At 41.2% G+C, this 19,724-nt stretch overlaps 2 protein-coding genes across 5 annotated transcripts in view; one reads left to right on the forward strand and one right to left on the reverse strand.

The window, feature by feature from the left end:
* Nucleotides 1-6,097, reverse strand: part of Pros1 (protein S) — a 76,335-nt gene extending 70,238 nt beyond the window's left edge. The window contains exon 1 of the mRNA XM_005345249.3: nucleotides 5,874-6,097. Within this exon, the coding sequence (XP_005345306.1) occupies nucleotides 5,874-5,949 (76 nt within the window). The 5' untranslated portion in view covers nucleotides 5,950-6,097. The remainder of the gene's footprint in view (nucleotides 1-5,873) is intronic.
* Nucleotides 6,098-13,959: 7,862 nt separating this feature from the next.
* Nucleotides 13,960-19,724, forward strand: part of Arl13b (ADP ribosylation factor like GTPase 13B) — a 62,012-nt gene continuing 56,247 nt past the window's right edge. For 2 of the 4 annotated variants that reach the window (XM_005345251.3, XM_013352796.2), the window contains exon 1: nucleotides 13,960-14,266. In XM_005345251.3, the coding sequence (XP_005345308.1) occupies nucleotides 14,208-14,266 (59 nt within the window). In that variant the 5' untranslated portion in view covers nucleotides 13,960-14,207. The remainder of the gene's footprint in view (nucleotides 14,267-19,724) is intronic. The other 2 variants (XM_026788161.1, XM_026788169.1) reach the window with 2 other exon arrangements.

Here is a 19,724-nt window from a genome sequence, read left to right on the forward strand (position 1 = left end):
AGAAGAAGAAGAAGAAGAAGAAGAAGAAGAAGAAGAAGAAGAAGAAGAAGAAGAAGAAGAAGAAGAAGAAGAAGAAGAAGAAGAAGAAGAAACAACACAAAGTGTGACTGTGCAATGGAGATCTCACTGGCAGCTAGGAGGATCCCAGAGACTCCGGATGAACAGATAATGTGATTCGAGTGTACAGAAAATTACAGAAAATGGCTGACACATCCTGTGGGAACGTTAAAAAGCATGTTCAGACAGGACTATTCCATAGCCTCTAATCTACTGTTTTTCCTTTTCCTTTTTACTGAAACAGATAATGATGTGATTATTAGAAGTTTCTAAAATGTCTCCTGCTTATGTTATTACCAAGGTCTTTTGTTTGTGAAACATCGTATTTGCTCAACTCCGTAACATCACAAAATTAAAATGTCTACTTCCCATTGTAATCTACTTGACAAAAAAATACTCAGAACCAAAAATCATTACTAGATATTGAAGCTTTGCTACAGCTAAAAGCTTCAGGTCTAGAGTTAAGGAGAAAAGGAGGCAGCTGTAATGTGTTGATGTTTAGTGACTACTGATGTCCTACCTTTCAGCTCCTGTGAATATTTACTGATTTGGAAATAGGGTTTTAGCAGATGATCAAATCAAAATGAGGACACAGAGACAACAGTCCACCCCCAGTAGTGCTATTTCTCATATTTTTGGTTGTGAGCCTAGCCTTTAACAACTGAGCCATCTCTCCAGCCCCAGTAGTGTTCTTTCTAAAAATAAATTTAGATGAAGAGACGCAAATGTACAGAACAAAGATGTGACAACTTTAAGAAAAAAGCAAGGGACATCTCAGGCCACCTGTTACTAAAGACAAAGGTGAAACATGTTTTCTTTCATACCTTGTAGAAGCAAGAAACCAAGTTAATGGCTTGATTTTAGATTTAGACTCCAGATTCCTAAGACTATACATCCCTTTCGTTTAAGTCACATAACTTGAGGCACTTTTGATCTGACAAGCCTGGGACACTCAAACAAAGTTTTGCTCTTAAATTTTTGCTTTGTTTTTTTACAACTAGGTTTTATCCACCCAGAAATCTGGTGACTTAGAAGGAATGCCTTTATACGAGCAATTACTATCCTTCCTACCTAGCTTTTAATAAAAGCTAGGAATAATGTTTAGTATTTCATGTCCTTCAGTACCTCTGAGAGAAAAGAAAGATTGTGCTCAAGTCATGACAGTGAACAAGGTAAAATGATGTTTTTGCAGCATATGAGTCAGGGTTTGGAGGACCAGAACTGTTTTGGAGTGAATGGATGCATCACCCACAGGTAGGAAGGCATAGGTTCAGTAAGTCTGTGTAGAATTGCTCTTAATACAAATAAATAAATAAATAAATACCCACTGTAAGAATTCCTGAGGGCAAGAATGATGGTAAATGGGTCACCATGGCATCATTACCAAGCTCTAGTTGCTAAGCAAGAGAGACTCAGGCAAGCCTTAAAGTCACTACCTGTGTTCCATTGTGGGCCTTTCTTTGGAAGAAGGCCATGGATGCCTGTGACAGAGTAAATGACTACAAAGTAGACTTTTCTTCAATCTGTTTTTCTGCCTCAGTAGCCATTCCCTGTGGGAATCTTCTTATCAATGCTCTGTGTAACCTCAGTGAGGTGACATGAACAATGTAGCATCCTTCCATGACTGTAGGCACAGAAACAAGGGCAAGACACTATGCAAATTGTCAATCATAGGACTTCAGAGTCAAACTACGCCAAGAACTGATTAAGCTATCCTAGGAATTTGAGAAGGCAGGTAAACTTAGTCATCTGAAGGCAGTCTGTTAACTATATACATCAACTAAAGACTCGTGTCTTTGCTGTCCCTACCCATGACTGACCACACATCATTCTATAGCTTTCGGATCAATCAATGTAACTTGTCCAACCTTCTCGGAATTCTTCCTTGTTATAGTCTAGCCCTTAAGTGTACCAGAAATGCTCAAGTGTGAAAGTTCCTGTCCCCAAAGCAGCAGTGCTCATGGTGGAATGAAAGAGGGTTCTGGATTCATCACTGAATTAACCAACAGGTGGATGCATAGTGTAATGGATTGGGAGCAGCATATGAAACGAGGTCTCCCTTTTGATTCCTAACCTCAGTGAGGAGAAGTGAACAATGTAGCATACTTCCATGACTGTAGGCCCAGAAACAAGGGTGAGTGACCACAGACTAAAAAGTCTGAAATCATGAGCCCAAGCAAATCTTTCCTTGCCCTGGTCAATTTTCTTGGGTATTTTTTTCACAATAATAGCAAGAATACAAGAAACTTGACACTGGGATTGTGGTTGGTGCTGTGATTATAAATTATACAGGTTAGAACAGTGTGAAATAATTTGGGGAAGCAGGCTAGAGATGGTGTACAACATGGTAAGTGGAGCTTAATGGACGATTCTGGGAGAATCATAGAAGATTAAAATGTTCAAAACCTCTCCATTGTGGAGAGGTTGCACATGAAAGTGAAGACTGCTTTGGGAACAGGACTATAGGTCGTTTGTGATATATTCTAGCAAAGAACCTGTCTAATTTTCCCCATATTTTGCAGCTGTATGTGAGGGGAGGCTTAGCAATGAAACCCCAGTTAGTCCTTTGAAAGAAATCCTGCAAGCTTTCAGTCTTCTTTAAATGGATTTTCTCTCCCTGTTTTACAGTTCTTCTCATTTGGCATAGGAGTGTTTGCTCATGCATACTTGAGTATTGGTTGTACGTAACTTGTTCTTCTTGGATCTCAAAGTTCCTATCTAAGATTTTGCCTTGAATCTCTGAAAATGCTTTGGAACTTTGACTTTTGCTTCATGATGGAACTAGTAAGAACAAAGACCCATAAAAGCTGGCCTAGTGTGTTCTGATGCCTTTTGCATCCTGAGATTGACATAAGTCTTTGAGGCCCAGGAAAGTGATTATAGTCCAGATACTAAAAGTTCTACAAAAGCTCACTCATTGAGCACTTCATCCCTAAAAAGGGGGTAATCTGAAGTGGGCTTTTGGGGGATCATTGGACCACGAAAGCATTTGCCCAAGGCCTTGAATTCACAATTTCATGGGTTTGGGGAGGAGGTACTGTATCATAAAAATAACCTTTTTTTTCTTCCCTGATGATGCTTCATCTATTGCCATATTGTTCTGCCTTAACATATGCTTCCCTAAGTGCCCATGAATGGCAACCTCAAAACCATGAGTCAAAACAAACCCTTTCTTTTAGTTGATTGTCTCATGTATTTTTGTCAGAATAACTAAAACTGACTAAGACATTCCTGATTCATTATTGCAACTCTCAGATAAAGAATACACACACACACATACACACACACACACATATGTATGTATGTATGTATGTATGTATGTATGTATGTATGTACATATGTATTATACCAATATATTTATGATCGGAAGTATACCATTCTGTTCCCAGACCTCAATGGTTGTGTATATCTTACAATGCATTTTATATTTAATGTATATAAATAGTCTTCTCATATTATTATTTAAAACTTACATATTTAAATAGTTCACTCAAGATACAAAAAAGACATGAAACTTCAATCAAATGTCCATGTGAAGTATATTGCTGGCACAGAGTTCATGGTAGAAGAATACACCATGGTATTTTTTATTATCACCCATTGCTATATCAGAAGCTAACTCTTGCAGCACAAACCCCAAATATAAATTAACCTTGAGAAAATTACTCCATTAGTGTAGTAGTATAGATTATGAAGTAAAGAAATTTAAAGAAAGGCAAAAATACACTCATGACAAAGAGGAGAGCTAGCAAAGGGCACAAAACATGTGGAAATAATGGGTCAATATGTGCTGAGAACACTGCATCCACCCGAAAGGGAAGTCTGGATAAGGCCAAGTTAGCCCACCCAAAATAGACATCCTCCTCTTCCCATTTCCCTTTTCACCACAAGCTCTCATGAGTGATGAGCAAACTGCATGCAAAATGTGAAATCGAAATACAAGGCTTTTTATGTACGTATTTCTTACTTTTATTTATTTGTGATTTTTATTCATGCAAATATATTTGGAAAGTCACTTGATAGCTGAATACTTGCTTTCTTATTAAAATGAAGAGCTTGAAAGTCAGGCATGGTGGCACACGCAAGCGATCTCATCACTTGGAAGGTCAAGAAGGCTACTGTAGGCGAAGTGTACTTCAGAACTACAGAGCAGGGTGCTGGCATTTGTTGGTGGTGTTTTAAGCACCCTCTCAAATATATCTGTTTTCTGCAAAGGGACGCCTTATTATAGCAATATTTCTAGAACCATACAATCAATTATATGTAAGATATTTAAAAATCTAATTATAGCTCAAATTTCCAGTCTTCTGGAGTTGGGGAGTTTGGAATCTAGCTCAGTTGCCAAATATGCACAAAGACCTGGATTTAATTCTCAGTGTCACAATGAAACCTGATGATAAACAAGAGACCAAAAGAAAATCTTTGGGAGAAGTCACAGCTTAGGGTGTCTGTTTCTTCACCAATAAACCAGAGATGATCTAATCCGGACAACAACCAGGAAGGTTATGGTCATTATAGGGCCAAATATTCTTTCTGTGATGTCCTCGTAGAATGAACTTCTCTGTTTTCTGTGTGGTCCCTTGCTCTTTTCCCAAACACCAGCTATCTAAATTTTGCTTTGTTTTGGTTTCTAGATAGGGTTGCTCTGGGTAGCTCCAGTTATCCTAGAACTCACTCTGTAGACCAGCCTGGCCTTGAACTCAGAGATGTGCTTGCCTCTGACTTTGCTAAGATTAAAAGCATATGCCACGCCCACCCTGCTGCTATCTGAAAATACTTGAAAGTCTTAATAAACAAGATAGATCACGCGCAGGCATACAGTCACAGGTAGCTTAGTTATAGGGATTTGATCGGTGAAGTTTTATAATTGTAACTTGTTTATCTTCAACACAAAATGAACACATTACATTCTGGTCTTTAAGTTAGTTATAATTTTAAAAATATCTGGCTCTCCTCCTTATTAATTAATAAAAACTTGGAATTCTAGCAAACTCCCATTTAATTATATCTTTGAAAAGTTTCTTTGGTGCCCTTGGTAGCCTAAATGGTATTTGTTAAACAGTTATTGCTCCCCTGCCAGTTTCTGGGAATACAAAAGAGCAATAGAACGTACTGTTAATTATGAACATATTTAAGCTTTGGAAAACAATTTAATTGACAATTAAAATGTACTAAAGCCTTGTTGTTCGTTACATATTTCTAAGAGAAAACTCGATACGCTGCTGCCTGGAATCTGGGAATGGGAAGAGGAATCAGAAAAATAGAATACAATTGCTGCCACCACCTCAGAACAGCAGCAGTGGAAATCCTCAGAACAAAACGATCCTCGGGACAAGATAATAGCCAGCAGTCATTTCTGATATCAAGGTTGGAGAATGATACGTAAACCCACAGTAATCCTCAAACAGTTTGTCAATGTGAGACAGGCCAATCAAGTTCAAAGTCCAGAAATTGCAAAAGGGAGGGTAGCTGCAAGAGAGGGTGCAGGCTGGGGCGCTCTTTTGTAAAAGGAAGGGCACCAAAGGGTTGACTTAGCTTTCCCAGCAATGTTTAGGACTGTGCTCATCCAATTCCTTTGACACTTAGCGTCACCCAGGTTCTTGCGTCAAGTCCTGTGGGGACAATGATTCTCAAAGCAAGACAAAAAGGTGGGATCCTGTCCCACCTTTATACCCTCAACTAGACCCAGGCTGCGGCTACTCTCTCAGTAGTGGGGGACTTACTGTAAACTTAGGAGGCAGCGAGCAGCTTAGTGGAAAATCCTACCAGCCGGGGCACGTAGGAAAGGGAGAAGCCAGGAGGTATGGATTACTTACAGTTTGTCTCCGAGGCTGGCAGCACCAAGGCGAGACATGCCAGCAGCACCGGAGAGCGCGCGCTCAGGACCCTCATTGCTGAGCGGGCGGCCGAGCTCACGGAAGGCGCAGCGGGGACCGAGTCGGAGCTCCGCCAAGGGAAGCTGTGAGTCTGGGCTGAGCTCTACCAGCTCTGCTGTGGCCCAGCCCGAGCGCAGGCGGAGCAGCCCGGGGCGAAGGGGACCGCCCGTTCCCAGCCCCCAGCCCGGGAGGGGAAGCGGTGACTGGGACATTTCCTGGAAGCTACTCGCTGCTGGGGGTGGGGGTGCGGGGTGAAGGGGGGTTGGAAGGGGGAGGGCTCAGAGAGTGAGGTCAGAGGCCAAGGAAGCTTATCAGAGGTCCTTTGTCACTGTCTCCAGCTCTGCATTTACTTCTTTTCTTTAGAAAGTGAAGTTTTCCAATGGTGAAGAAAAGACCCTCTCTCCTTCCCTCGCTCCCCCGTCTCCTTTTCCCTCTCCCTTTTCTTCTCTCTTTCCCCTTCTCTCCTTCTTTCCATGTCTGGAGACTGTGTCAGTCAGGAGGATGTCAGGATGTCAACCTGAACTCCTCCGAAGTCAGTTTGGACTTTAGGAAGAAGACTGGCCTGAACAGTAGTAAAGGGAAGAAAAGAAAATGGAATGTTTTGATCACCTATGGTGTAATTCCTCCAAACAGCTTTTTTTTTTTTTTCTGTATTAATGTATTACCATCAGTTTTGGTCCTGCATATGCCTGTGAACCAGGCATTAGGATGCTGCTGGAAACTCAGAACTTGGGTTTGAAGCACAGTACTTGGACTGTTGCAAAACGTTAAGAAAAGATCCTGTCCTTTTGAGCCCTAGTAATATCATCTGTAATACAGAGATTACAGGTTTCCATAGTGTTGATCTGAGACTTTCAATAGATGCAATATGAAGCGATAAGAGCATGTCAAGTAGTAGTTCGCAATGCATATATATTATTGTTCATTTTCTGCCCAACTGAAACATAAATTGGTTTTTTTTCTAGGTGTGTGAATGAAACTTACTAAGCAAAATCATATTTTAAGGATTATTTCCAGATCCTTTTTCTTTTTCTTTTTTCCTTTTTCTTTCTTTTGGGAACTCTTACACTATGCCCATCTCTCTTCTGTGCCTTGTTTAAGAATTGATGTCTGATAATGGTGTAGGAGGTCCTTCTGTTTATGTGTTGCTTTCATTGGTTAATCAATAAAGAAACTGCTTGGCCTGATAGGACAGAACTTACAGAACTGAATTGTGGGAGGAAGAAAGCAGAGTCAGCAAGAGCCGCCATGGAGATGCCAGGTCAGACATGCTGAATCTTTCCCAGTAAGCCACAACCTCATGATGACATACAGATTAATAGAAATGGTTTGAATCAAGATGTGAGAGTTAGCCAATAAGAGGCTAGAGCTAATGGCCTAGGCAATGTTTAAATGAATACAGTTTCTGTGTGATTACTTCAGGCAGGTGTAAGCTAGCCAGGCAGCTGGGATGAAAAGCAGACCCTCTCTCCCTCAACAATTGGCACCAGACTAACAGGAGAAAATAAGATTTAATCCCATATATATGCAGGGGAATTTTACAAAATTGTGAGATTCGAGGAGGTGGCCCAATGATTGAGACATATAGCAACTTAAGCTGTGGAAAGGGAGTTGGAGGTTTCAGCAAAGGGAGTATGGGGAGAAAAAAGCTCAAGGAAAGACAAGGAGTTGAAATGTATGGTCAAAAAAGGTTTGCTTATTGTCTTGGGGACAACAAAACTCACCTCTGGGACTTGCTCTTCCTGGTCTAATAGGAATTTTACTAATCAAAAATTCCTTTATTGGGCTGGAGAGATGGCTCAGAGGTTAAGAGCATCGCCTGCTCTTCCAAAGGTCCTGAGTTCAATTCCAAGCAACCACATGGTGGCTCACAACCATCTGTAATGAGGTCTGGTGCCCTCTTCTGGCTTTCAGGCATACATGCAGACAGAATATTGTATACATAATAAATAAGTCTTTTAAAAAAAAATCCTTTATAGGTATAAATTTCTGTTGTAGCTTGGATCTTTTAAAAATGCAGGGCAGTGGTGGCCCTGGCCCATGCCTTTAATCCCTGCATTCAGGAGACAAAGGTGCAGGGAGCCGGACAGAATCGCCATTACAAGATTCTGTAACGCTGAGATCCTGTCCTGTTGGGAGCTGCGTGTCCCCCGCTTCCCACATGTGCAGTGGTTTAGGGCCCTTGGACCTATCCCGATGCAGTCTGGTGACAGCTGATGGTGGCAACCAATCACAGGGCGACCCGTGTGCCTACTCCCTATATAAGCAGCTGCTTTAGCGCTCTCGGCCCCTCTCGCTTCCTGCTCCCCATCAACCAAGAGGCACTCCATTAAAGCGTGATCTGAGAAGAATCCTCGTGTGGTAGCTGTTCTTTCTCGCTGGTCGAGAAGTTCGCCGCACAAAGGCAGATGGATCTCTGTGAGTTTGAGGCCAGCTTGGTCTACACAGTGAGTTCTAGGACAGGCTCAAAGCTACACAGAGAAACCATGTCTTGGAAAAACAAAAAACAAAAACCTTTAAAAGTAATTGTTTGGATGTGTATCAGCTTTGCGTGTGGATGTGCTCCATGTGCCTGCAGAAGCCAGCAGAGGGCACCAGGTCCTCTTGGAACTGGAGTTACAGATGATTTTTGAGACACCACGTGAGTACTGGGAACCAAACCCAGTCCTTTTGGAAGAGCAGTGAGGGCTCAACCACTGAGCCATCTCTCCAGCATCTAAAGCTCCATTCTTACTTATCTTGGTTGTATCTCAAAAGGTCCTGTGATAAAGGCTTTGTAAGACTGGTGATGGTGAATGAAACATTAGGACTGAGGACTAACAGGTGGTGCATGGAAATGTGTTCCCCCCTCCCTTTTCCTTAGAGAAAAGTAACCAAGTAACCAGTAACCACAAGGTAAGCAACCCTTTTGCTTCTTCCTTCCAGTCCTAACATTACCATGGTACATTGTGCCATCACAAGACACAGGCTATGTTATAGAACCGCTCTAAAACTGTGAGCCAAAATATTCGTTTTCTCCATTACATTGATCCTCTGGTAGATTTTGTTGTTATTTTTGTTTTGTTTTGTTTTCATTAGGACAGAAGATGACTGACAGAATTTCCTTTTCACATCAGAGAACTCACATTTTATTTCAAGCAGTCACTAAAGAGCCTGTTACTTCTGCTGGATTTTGATTTGCTGTGGTTTAAAATGTCCCCTAAGCCACCAGCAATTGTTGAAAACATCTGCAAACTTGGGTTGTGGCCATAGGTGAGCTTCATTATTTATAGCTTCAGGACTCTCAGTTCCACACCTACTGCTCATTTCTGGGAAGGTGAAATCCAGTCCCCCAGACACCCAGTATCCCACATCTTTCTCTGGCTTCTGTCATGACTCCTTTGTCTTCATAAGGTCCAGTGGAACTGCAGGCCAACACTGGCATGGCTGTGAAGATGGTGGGACTCAGATGTCCATATTTTCAAATAAAACTGTTTAATATATATATATATATATATATATATATATATATAAAACATGTTGCTATATCATATTCTAATTTCTTCAGTTTACTAGAATAAGAATTATCTAGTATGTCTGTGATCCCCTCCTTTAAAAGAAAAACTTTTCTCCTTTGTGATTCTTCGACTCCACCAGGTCTATGTGTTTACCACTTTATTCTCATCCCCAGGTGCTTCAAGAACAAATATAAATCTAATCCCTCATAACTGTTTGGGTTATATTAAAGGAAGCTTTAAGTATTATATTTAATATTTAGAATGTAAATGCACATATGCCACAGGTCTTCAATGAAAAACTTCATTTGAAAATCTCTTCGTTATTGGAGGACAATTTTTTGGGACATTGTCAACTTTGAGATTTCAAATTTTCCCTCAGAGGGAGAAGTTCATAAATAAAAAAATCAGCAGCATTTCATAAAGTATCATTTCCAATTTAAACAGAGAGAGAGAGAGAGAGAGAGAGAGAGAGAGAGAGAGAGAGCAAGCCTGAGAAGGGAACATTAAATAAATAAAGCCATTTCAAGGAAATGGAAAAATAGAAAAAAGACTTCATTTTCTTTGCCTGAAAGGGATGGACATTTTAGCTTCAGAACTACATTGCTGTGTCAGTGCACACGAGGAACAACTGCCTCTTTGCTGTAATGTTAAACTTGAATACAATCTGAAATGCTGAATAGGAAAATTGAAGCATATATCTCTGGATAAAATATGTGGGTTTTAAACTTATAAGCTCCCTCTAGTTTTAATTCAATATTGATATCTGGTTTCAGCTCTAAGTATCAACACTTTGGCTAATATTGAATATGATTTAGGTATGGTGTGGGAGGTCCTTCTGTCTATGTGTTGCTTTTATTATGGCAGGGAAGAAGAGAACTCGGCGGAGAAAGCTAGGCTGTCTGCTGGGAGAAAGAAGTCAGAGCGATACCATGTAGCCCCACCAGAGACAGACAATGGACCTTTAGCTGGTAAGCCACAGCCTCGTCGACAAACACAGATTAATATAAATGGGTTAAATTACATAAGAGTTAGCCAATAATAAGCTAGAGCTAATGGGCCAACCAGTGATTTAATTAACACAGTTTCCGTATGGTTATTTTGGTTCTGGGTAGCCAGGACGAACAAGCGGCCTCCTTCAACATAGATATGCTTCCTTATATACAAGCAAGACTTGTCCAAACTTGAACTCCTTATATAATCCTGTTTCCATATTAAATTATAAAGTTTCTATATTTTGTATTATTTTACTAATAAAGCAACTAATGTGTTCATTAATCATGCTTTCTATATACTGTTCTTTCTGAACAATAAAATGTTTCAGGGCAGGATGTTTTTGATGTTTGATTTACAGCTTTGTTTCCAGTGTCTGGAACACTGAGTAGTCCATAGATATTAGACTGAACAGTTTGAGCCTGGGGATTTATATATGCGGTATGATAGGTGAACATATGACTCTTGCTTTGTGATTGTAGTTTTGTTTGCTTACCTTTTAGCAGTACTAAACATTGAACTCTGACCCACACATACTAGAGAACTTCTTTACCACTAGGCTGTAGACTCACCACCAGACATTTTTCCTTCCTTCTTTCCTTTTTTTTTTTAAAATTGGTAGAATCTCACTATGCACTCCTGGATGACCTGGAATTCTGTATGTAGACTGAACTGACCTCAGATTCATAGAGATCTACTTGCCTCTGTTTCCTGGGTGCTAAGATTAAGGGAATGTAACACCACACCCAGTTTAAGGGTATTATTTAGAATGATAGCAGCAAGGACTGTTTTGCTCATTCATTGTGGTAAAAGAGCTACAAAAATGTGGTGATTTATTTCTTGGTCACGGGAAATTGAAATCTGCATGTCTTTCCAGGCAGAGGCTCACCATATGTTGGCATGACATGCTAACATAGACTCTTAAAACTATTCACATAGAAAGGGGGGGCAGGGATCATTGCCCTGGCTGTCAAGTACCTTCATGAAATAATGACTCACCATTCAACTGGGCACAAGAAGGTACTTGGTGTGCTTGATTCTATAAGGTAAGAATAGCTTTTCTTGTGTGCTTGTAAAGCGAAGGGAACAAGAAATGATTAGTATTTCCCCTGTCCATCAAACCACTTAAGGCATTGAAAAACTTAGGGTCAAATTCCATAGATGATGACTGACTACTTTTTGCAGTAGAAATTACTACCAGAATTTAGTTTTCAAACAGGTAGTACCAAGTATGCTTCTCGAAACTCCAAAGGTGCATGCAAATAACAAGCTTCTTCAGGCACAGAAGGGATACTTACACTTATTCTTTTTTTTTTTAAGAAAGTATATTTTTTAAAGGAAAGCAGAAGATTAGGACAAGCTCCTAGAAAACATATGAAGACAAAGGAAGAATTATCAGGCAGAGAAGAGAAACAGGATAATATAAAACTGAAAGCGCAAGAGAGACCAGAACGAGTTTTAGAAGTCTTAACTGTATTAAGTGAGTTGAGAGATGCAAAAGAGCTGCTTCTTCCCCCACAGTCTGGATCTCTTCCTTAGCATGAGGTTTCTCCTATGGTTTCTTGTGAAGCCCAAGATTGTAAATAGAGGATCAAAAACAACATCCAGTACTATTCAGATGGATAGGTCAAAATTAAACTCAACCGTTGGGAACCCCAAAGTCTCCACACCAGAGTATGAAGAAGATTCAAGGGCCACATCAGTTATAGGAACAAGAAAAACTATAAGCATTTAGAGTCCAGCATCCTCTTGAACTTCCTGGTTGGTCAACAAGGTCAAGGAACAGGAAGTGCTGATGTGAAACAAATCTTACTGTGTTGAGGTCTATCATAACATTTCCTTCAAGAGTTGTAAAATTGTCATTGAAAGAACAGGACAGGTGAACTTTGTTAGAGTCATCAATCCCAAAGCCAGGCTGGGCAGCAAAAAAAAAAAAAAAGCCTGGCTCATGTGCTTTATTTCTGTTTAAACGAAACATCTAAGAGGGGAGGATGACAGAGGGAAGTGGGAGGGGGATAGGGAGGGAAGAGAGAAGAATTTGGACGATATAATTTTGTTTAGCATAGTTTGACGGCATAGAACGAATGAAAGAATGAACTTTGACTACTCTGCTCTGTAAAGTTGTTGATCCACAAGTTACAGAGGGTGGATTGTGAAAATTAGTAAAAAAACAAACAAACAAATAAAACACTTGTTAACCCCAGTGATTGTTAATGAAGACGCTTTCCTTATGCTTCTTTGTACTTCCACCCCACTCCATGGATATGCAGATAGGTAGCTATGGTGTAACACAAATGCTCATAAGACATGCGACAGTAACTCTAAAACCTGCTATTATCTATCAGAGATTGCGCTGAACTCTATCTCACCATCTCAGGAACCTTGTGAACCGGTGTGTTTTCAATCCCATCTTACAGAAGGTCTAAGAGGTTCAGAGTCGGTAAGCTCATGAATGAGAAAAGAACTGCTTAAAAAAACCCAGAATAACTTAGTTGTACACTGCCATTTTCCCTTGCACTGTGAGTTCCCAGTGTTCTCTTCTCTGATTTGAAATGTCTTTATCATCTATCTATCTTTCATCTATCTTTTAGTCAGAAGTTGAATAAACATGGCTCTACATGTTATTGCCTGCTTTTCAAAAATGTATATTAATTTTTCCTCAATAAGTATATTAGAAACACATACATTAAATACCTCTTTTTAAAAAAGCATTGCAAAAGAGCCAGCATATTCACAATCTCAAAATTCAAATACCAAATGACCGTGATTCTAGATAGCTAAAAAGTTCCTCAAAAAAAAATACATTAAATTATTACCTCTTCTTATTTTTGAGTGGAAAGTGCACAACGTTTTCATTTAGTTCCTTCTATGTTTGCACATTCTACAACAAGGACATGTTGCTCTTGTAATTGCAATCCCTTCTTACAAGAAATAAATTATTGTTCACTTTTTTTTTACATAACAGCGATAAACATCAGATTAAAATAGCATTCCCATCTGAACTGTTGAAACAGCTCAGCAAACGAGTTTTCCCCGTGTGTCTTTAATTTATAATTGCCTCGGTGTATTGCTCCTGAATTCTTCAGCGTAAGTAGACCTGAGCCCCAGAGGATCACCATCCTCAGTGCATAACAAAACAGAACAAAACAAAACAAAAACACGCAGACGAGCAGAGCTTTTTGGATCTCATTTGAGTTACTGGAGATGAAGGGGGATGCAAAAAGTTTGGCAGGCAGTGCATTTCCATTGGGTATATAGTCAGGACCTGGGTGAGATCTCTCCGGGAACCCTGGATTTATCTACGGACGCTCCGGTTGCCTAGTTACCAGATCCTGCTTCCGCGAGCTCCTCCTTATTCGTCTAGACCACGCCCACTTCCGCTTTCCGCCCTTTGACAGGGGGCGGGGAGCAAGGAAGTCTTGAGCCGCTCAGAAGCCCCGAACGGAGGTCGGAGGCCTCTGATTGGAGAAGCGCGGTGTGGGCGGTTCCGAAGGCGGGCCTTCCGAGATGCGGGAACGTCAGCACGTCGACGCGGGGGTTTTCTCTGGAGTCCCGCCACCGCCGCGCCGGTGTCGCTGAACCTGTCTTCAGGCTGTCCCGGGGCGGCCGGTTAGGCGGCCGGGGCCGACGCGGTTAGGGCCGAGCCCTGGGGTCGGTCCGGGTCACCGGGTCACCGCCCTCCCGGTCTGTTCTCCCGGCCAGTCTACCCTAGGGGAGCCTGGCGGCGCGGGGCCCCTGAGCCGGGCCGGGGAGCTCGGATGGGAGGTGGCGGGAGGAGAGACCGGGGATGTTCAGTCTGATGGCCAACTGCTGCGACTTGTTCAAGCGGTGGCGAGAGCCCGTCAGGTAGGCTGGGGCGCGGGCCCGCTGCCCAGAGGGATGGGGACGACCGCGCCCCTGGGCCGGGCCGACGTCGCCTCTTCCCTAGGCGTGGGAGGAGTCGGCCCGGTCTAGGGGATGCCACCCTTCCCGATGGACCATTCCTGGACCCGTAGCCTAGACTGTAGCCCCTTGTCTGCTTGACAAAGTTTTGATCCACGGCGTATACATATAGTTTAAACTGTTTCTTAGAAAGATGCGTGCATGAACGTGTCTGTGGAAAGAGAAGGAAGGAGAGAACTATCCATTGTGATTTTCTTGAAAACGTTTTGTAATGGGAAAGTTCTTAAAGAGAGGTTTGAAGTACAGTTTTCCTAATAAACACATCCCTGTTGGCGCTCTTTCTGTCGCATTTCTCTTGTACGCATCTGAAAGCACAACCGCCCACTATTTTTTTTTTTTTTTGACTATTTGGCTCTACTCCTTACTAATTATATGATTCAACCACATTTGGCCCATCTTCCTTATTTATTAAATGAGGATAAGATCTGTGCCCAAGAAGTGTTGGATCCAATTAGAGTGTGAGAAGAGTAGTGTTTTCTCAGCAGTAATTTAGCTGCTGTTTTCATGCACACTCTAGTATAACCTTCTAATTGAAAAGTGTCTTGCTTCATGATTCACTTTGCATAAGTACAAGTGTTACTCTTCCGTGCATGGTCCTTGGTTGCTCATTCAGTAAATACTGTCAAGAAAGTGACATGTACCCGGCACTGTGTTAGGGTGAAGTCAGTGAGGTTAATGCTTCTGAAACCTAGAAGCCCAGACTACACAATGTGTTTTTTTACATTATAACCATTGGCTTTTCATAGCTCTGCTTTGGCATTAGACCACAGGCAAAATTTAACTAAGTGCTTTTTTTTTTTTTTGGTTTTTCGAGACTAAGTGCTTTTTTAAAAATCCCAAACTCCACAAATCTATATTTACTGTAAAGATGAGCATTCCATTAAAGTATGCCCCTGAAAAGCAACACGTCACAGTCACACATTTATAGGAAAACACACGTCTGTATATGGGAAAGAAATTTGCTTTAAACAGAACTTTTGGCATTCTTTCTCACTCGTTGACTTTGGGTTTGAATGTTTCAAGTGTAAGTGATAGGATCCCCTCTAAGAACTGAAGGTGTGTTTATATGATTGGCTTTAATCTTACTCTGGTGATTTTACAGCTTCTACTCAGACTTGAAAGTCAGAACGTCCCCCCATTCATACATGCCTCTGCTTTTAGAGAATGAACTTTTTAGGACAGTATTAGAGCATGAATATAAGCAGAGCTTTGCTTTTATGACTTACACTAATCCATGAAAAATTGCTTTATATATACTTATGCTTCCTGTTTAAGTTTTAGATATGCTGTTTGATGTTGAGATTCTTTAATATTTTCTGAAAATATATTTGCAAATGTAATGATTATTCATATTCAGAATATGCTCAGAGGTTATGTTGGCTTTTCTAATAGACGCTGTACTCTTCACAAGGAAGTTCTTTCATGAAACTCATTTGTTCATTTGTCTAATGGCAACCACAACCCATTGAGTGTATTAGATTTGCTTGCTATGTACCAGGCGGGAGGCTGAGACTCAGCATTAAGGCACCAGTCTGGCTTAGTAATGAGGGCCAGGAACCCAGCCAGTTTTTAAACCATACTTTCATACAAGTCAGAACGTGAACCTAGGATCTCAAGCCATGTAAATCAATCTCAAATTGACTATAGTGCTAGATGCACTGACAAGTGACTTGCCCCAATAGAAGCCATATAGTACATTTAATTTTTATTTTGAGACACAGTACAATGATGAAAACAAAAAAAAATCAGTATAATAGTGTTAACTAAAATATGAACCTACTTGTAATAATAATTTTTAGTTTGGTGTGTGTGGGTAAGATCTAGTCTAGGATCCCACATTTTATTTGTTCTGATTTTTCCACCTTTCTCAGTCTGGTCTACAAGAGCTAGTTCTGGGACAGGCACCAAAAGCTACAGAGAAACCCTGTCTCGAAAAAACAAACAAACAAAAAACTCAGTCCATAAGGGTTGCCATTTTTAAGGTCTCTTTGAATAGTACTGCTTAGGGACTCTAAGGTGGAAGCTGTGGCTGTTTGCAGAGACCTCAATTTGCTTCTTAATTCCTTGTAATTTGAGTGATGTGGTGCTTTTGGAGAAAGAATGCAGAGACAGTATATCGTTCATTACAGCCACGTGCTCTACAGTACCCATTTCACAGTAATCATATCAAGGGGTCTGTCGTGCTAGTGGGTTTTATTGCTGGAAAGGTTCATCTTGACCACATGGTTAACACATTGTCTTCCGGGCTTCTCAGTAGAGTGCTTGACTTTAATAGATTGGAATCGGAATCCTAGAAGTCTTAGCGTTTTCTCATGTCGAAGTAGTTGGTTATTTCTATCTCACAACATTCTAAGAGAGCAAGTATTAGAAGCATGGCTGTGAGGTTACTTTTCTCATTCCTGCAGCCAAAATCTGACAGAAGCAAATCATGACAAAAAGGATTTATCTGGGACTCAGTTTTAAGAAAACACTGTCCATTGCAGCGAGGTGGACAGTCAGAGTTGTGGGTGGGAACCTGCAGGTAGGACTTAGTAACTGGAGAATGCCTAGTTCAGCTGCTTTTCTCTTTCACCTTTTTATTTAGTCTGCATGGCTTCATTCATTTTCAGGATGGAGCTTCCCTCCTCTGTTAAATCCCCTTAGGGACACTCTCAGTGGTGTGTCTCCTAGGTGATTCCAAATCCAGTCCAGCTGACAATGAAGAATTGTCATCACAATGGCATCAACTTTCACTCAGCAAACTGCCTCCCCCCAATCCTGATAGACATTGTGTAGGAATTTATCCTCCTCTGTCAACAGCCTTTGTTTATCAGGACCTAGCTTGGCCTTTTCTTCTTATTTTCCTGAAAGAGAAATTTGTCTTTCCAAGATTAGTTCTTTGACCTGTGCTCTGTCTTCCATTTCCTTGATTTAGTTGTTGACATTCAGACAATTCTTAATTGCTTAGATCAGTATACTTTATATATACCTCACAGGGGGCTTTTAAGCTATAAGAATATATGAGAACCGAAGTCACTTTTCTCCTTAGTCTTCCGAGTTTCTCTTACATCCTTCTTAGAATGCGTTTTCAGGCTTTTCTTTTTTTTAAAATTTATTTATTTATTAAAGATTTCTGTCTCTTCCCCGCCACCGCCTCCCATTTCCCTCCCCCAATTAAGTCCCCCCCCTCAGCCCGAAAAGCAATCAGGGTTCCCTGTCCTGTGGGAAGTCCAAGGAACCCCCACCTCCATCCAGGTGTAGTAAGTTGAGCATCCAAACTGCCTAGGCTCCCACAAAGCCAGTGCGTGCAGTAGGATCAGAAACCCATTGCCATTGTTCTTGAGTTCTTGCCTATCCAACCCAAACTCAGCTATCGGCTTCCCATAGATGCACTAGCACATCACTGTAAGTGTAGTAACGTGAAATGATATGATGTTATTATCATTACGTTCTGAGATCGGAAGTTAAAATAGTCTGCTGGTCTAGAAGCTCCAGGGGAAGAATCCACTCTCCTTTGCCCTTTCCAGCCTCTAGAGACCACCTGGGTTCCTTGGTTCATGGTGCTGTTCTTCCTCCTTCAAGGCTGGTAGCATAGCCAGTCACAACAGTATGCTCAACTTTCTTGTACAGATCCTTGTCCATTACATTGCCTGTACTTGGACAGTCCAAGATGAGCTCCTCCACATTCATCACACCCCAGATTCCCTGCATGTCAAGTAGCATGTGCACCGATTGTGGACATCCTTGGAAGGCATCTTTTGGTCTGCCACCCTCTACAACCCTCGGTCCTTGCAGCTACTAGTATCTTTCTTTTCCTTTTCATCCTGGGCTTCTCAGTTCACAGTGGGTTCTGGTGCTGTTCCTACTTCCTCCTCTCTGATGCATTCTGTAACTCCCTGTTTAACTATCGTGCTATCCCTTTAAGAGTTATACTATTGCTTCATGGTAATTGCAATTAATTCCTTTTGACTCTTGCCTTAAATGGTTCATATCATCTTTAGATGTCTAAGACCACTTCTTAAAATTCTCAGTTTTTTTTCCTTTTTTATTGCCTGCTTCCTTTATCTTACATCACCAGTTTGCTTTCCTTCACCTGTCTTCCTAGTTTTCCCCAAGATTCTATTTTCTGTGCTGTGTCCTTACGATGCAACAAAAGATGCAACAAGTCAGATGTTGTGTTAGCATTTCTGCTACATGTAGAACATATTCCTGGTACAGAGAGGCCGATCCTTTACAGAGTTCTCCGTCTCAGCACATTCGCAACAGAGCTTAGACTGGTCTCATTTCCATGTCACAAGGTTCTGTCGTTTCATTTGTATTTCATACTAGCAGATTCGTTTTGTCTTTCTCTTATCAAAATCAGAAGAGTCATCCTTTATACTGAGTTATGTCTTGTTGTCCTATGTCGCTATGTCCTGGTGGGCGCCCTGTTTGATAGAATAGTTCTCACATATTTTTAAGGGGCACTTTCAGAGATCACTAGTGATGCCTAAAGTTTCATAATACCAAATGTGATACATACACACACACAAACAAACACACAAACAAACACACACACACACATGTGCACACGCGCGCACTGCGCTTTAACTTGTAGATTTGGCACAGTAAGACCTGAACAATTATAACTAATAATAAAATTGGCCAGTTATAGCAATGTACTGTAATAATATGACCAGTATGGGCTTCTATTAAGTAAAATGAGGATGACTTGAACAAAACCAGTCAGGTTAACAGATAACTAATGGAGGGGTAGGGTATGCAGCATGGATATGCTGAATAAATGCTTGACGTGAGTCAGATGCGTCACACCCAGGCTTGGCGGAGCCGGTTGATACTTTCACTGTACCATTGGGACATACAGTAGAAAACTTACTGGTAATTTTAGAGCACAGTCAGTCACATGCTGTGATTTGATTGAATGCCCCACAGTGGTTTACATGTTAAGACTTCTTCCCTAACATGTTGGGATTGGCAGGTAGTCAAATTCTAGAGATGAATTTATATCCTTAGTAGAAAGAAGTTAGGTCACTAGGGATGTGACCTCAAAGAAAGTTGTGGGACCCAAGGCCCCCTCTTCCATCTCCTTTTCTAGCTTATATGTAAGAGATTTTACTCTGCATGTGTTCCCACATAATGGGTCGCAATAAGGACTCAGAGGTTGCTTTTCTTCAAGGCACTGACTCTGGGGCTGCAAATACCTTGGGTGAGTAAAATGGGAGGGCAGTGTGCTATCTTGGCCTTCAGTTTGTGTTCAGATCCCATACTTCGCAACCCTAGACTGATGCTCCTCAGGGCAGGAATGAGACAGGCAAGCTCAGAACAAGAGAGGCATGTGATTTTATTGGTGTTTAAAGACATATACCTATGCTTTCTGTGATTC

This window comes from Microtus ochrogaster, chromosome 2 (genome assembly GCF_000317375.1).
Source record: "Microtus ochrogaster isolate Prairie Vole_2 chromosome 2, MicOch1.0, whole genome shotgun sequence".
Lineage (NCBI taxonomy): Eukaryota > Metazoa > Chordata > Mammalia > Rodentia > Cricetidae > Microtus > Microtus ochrogaster.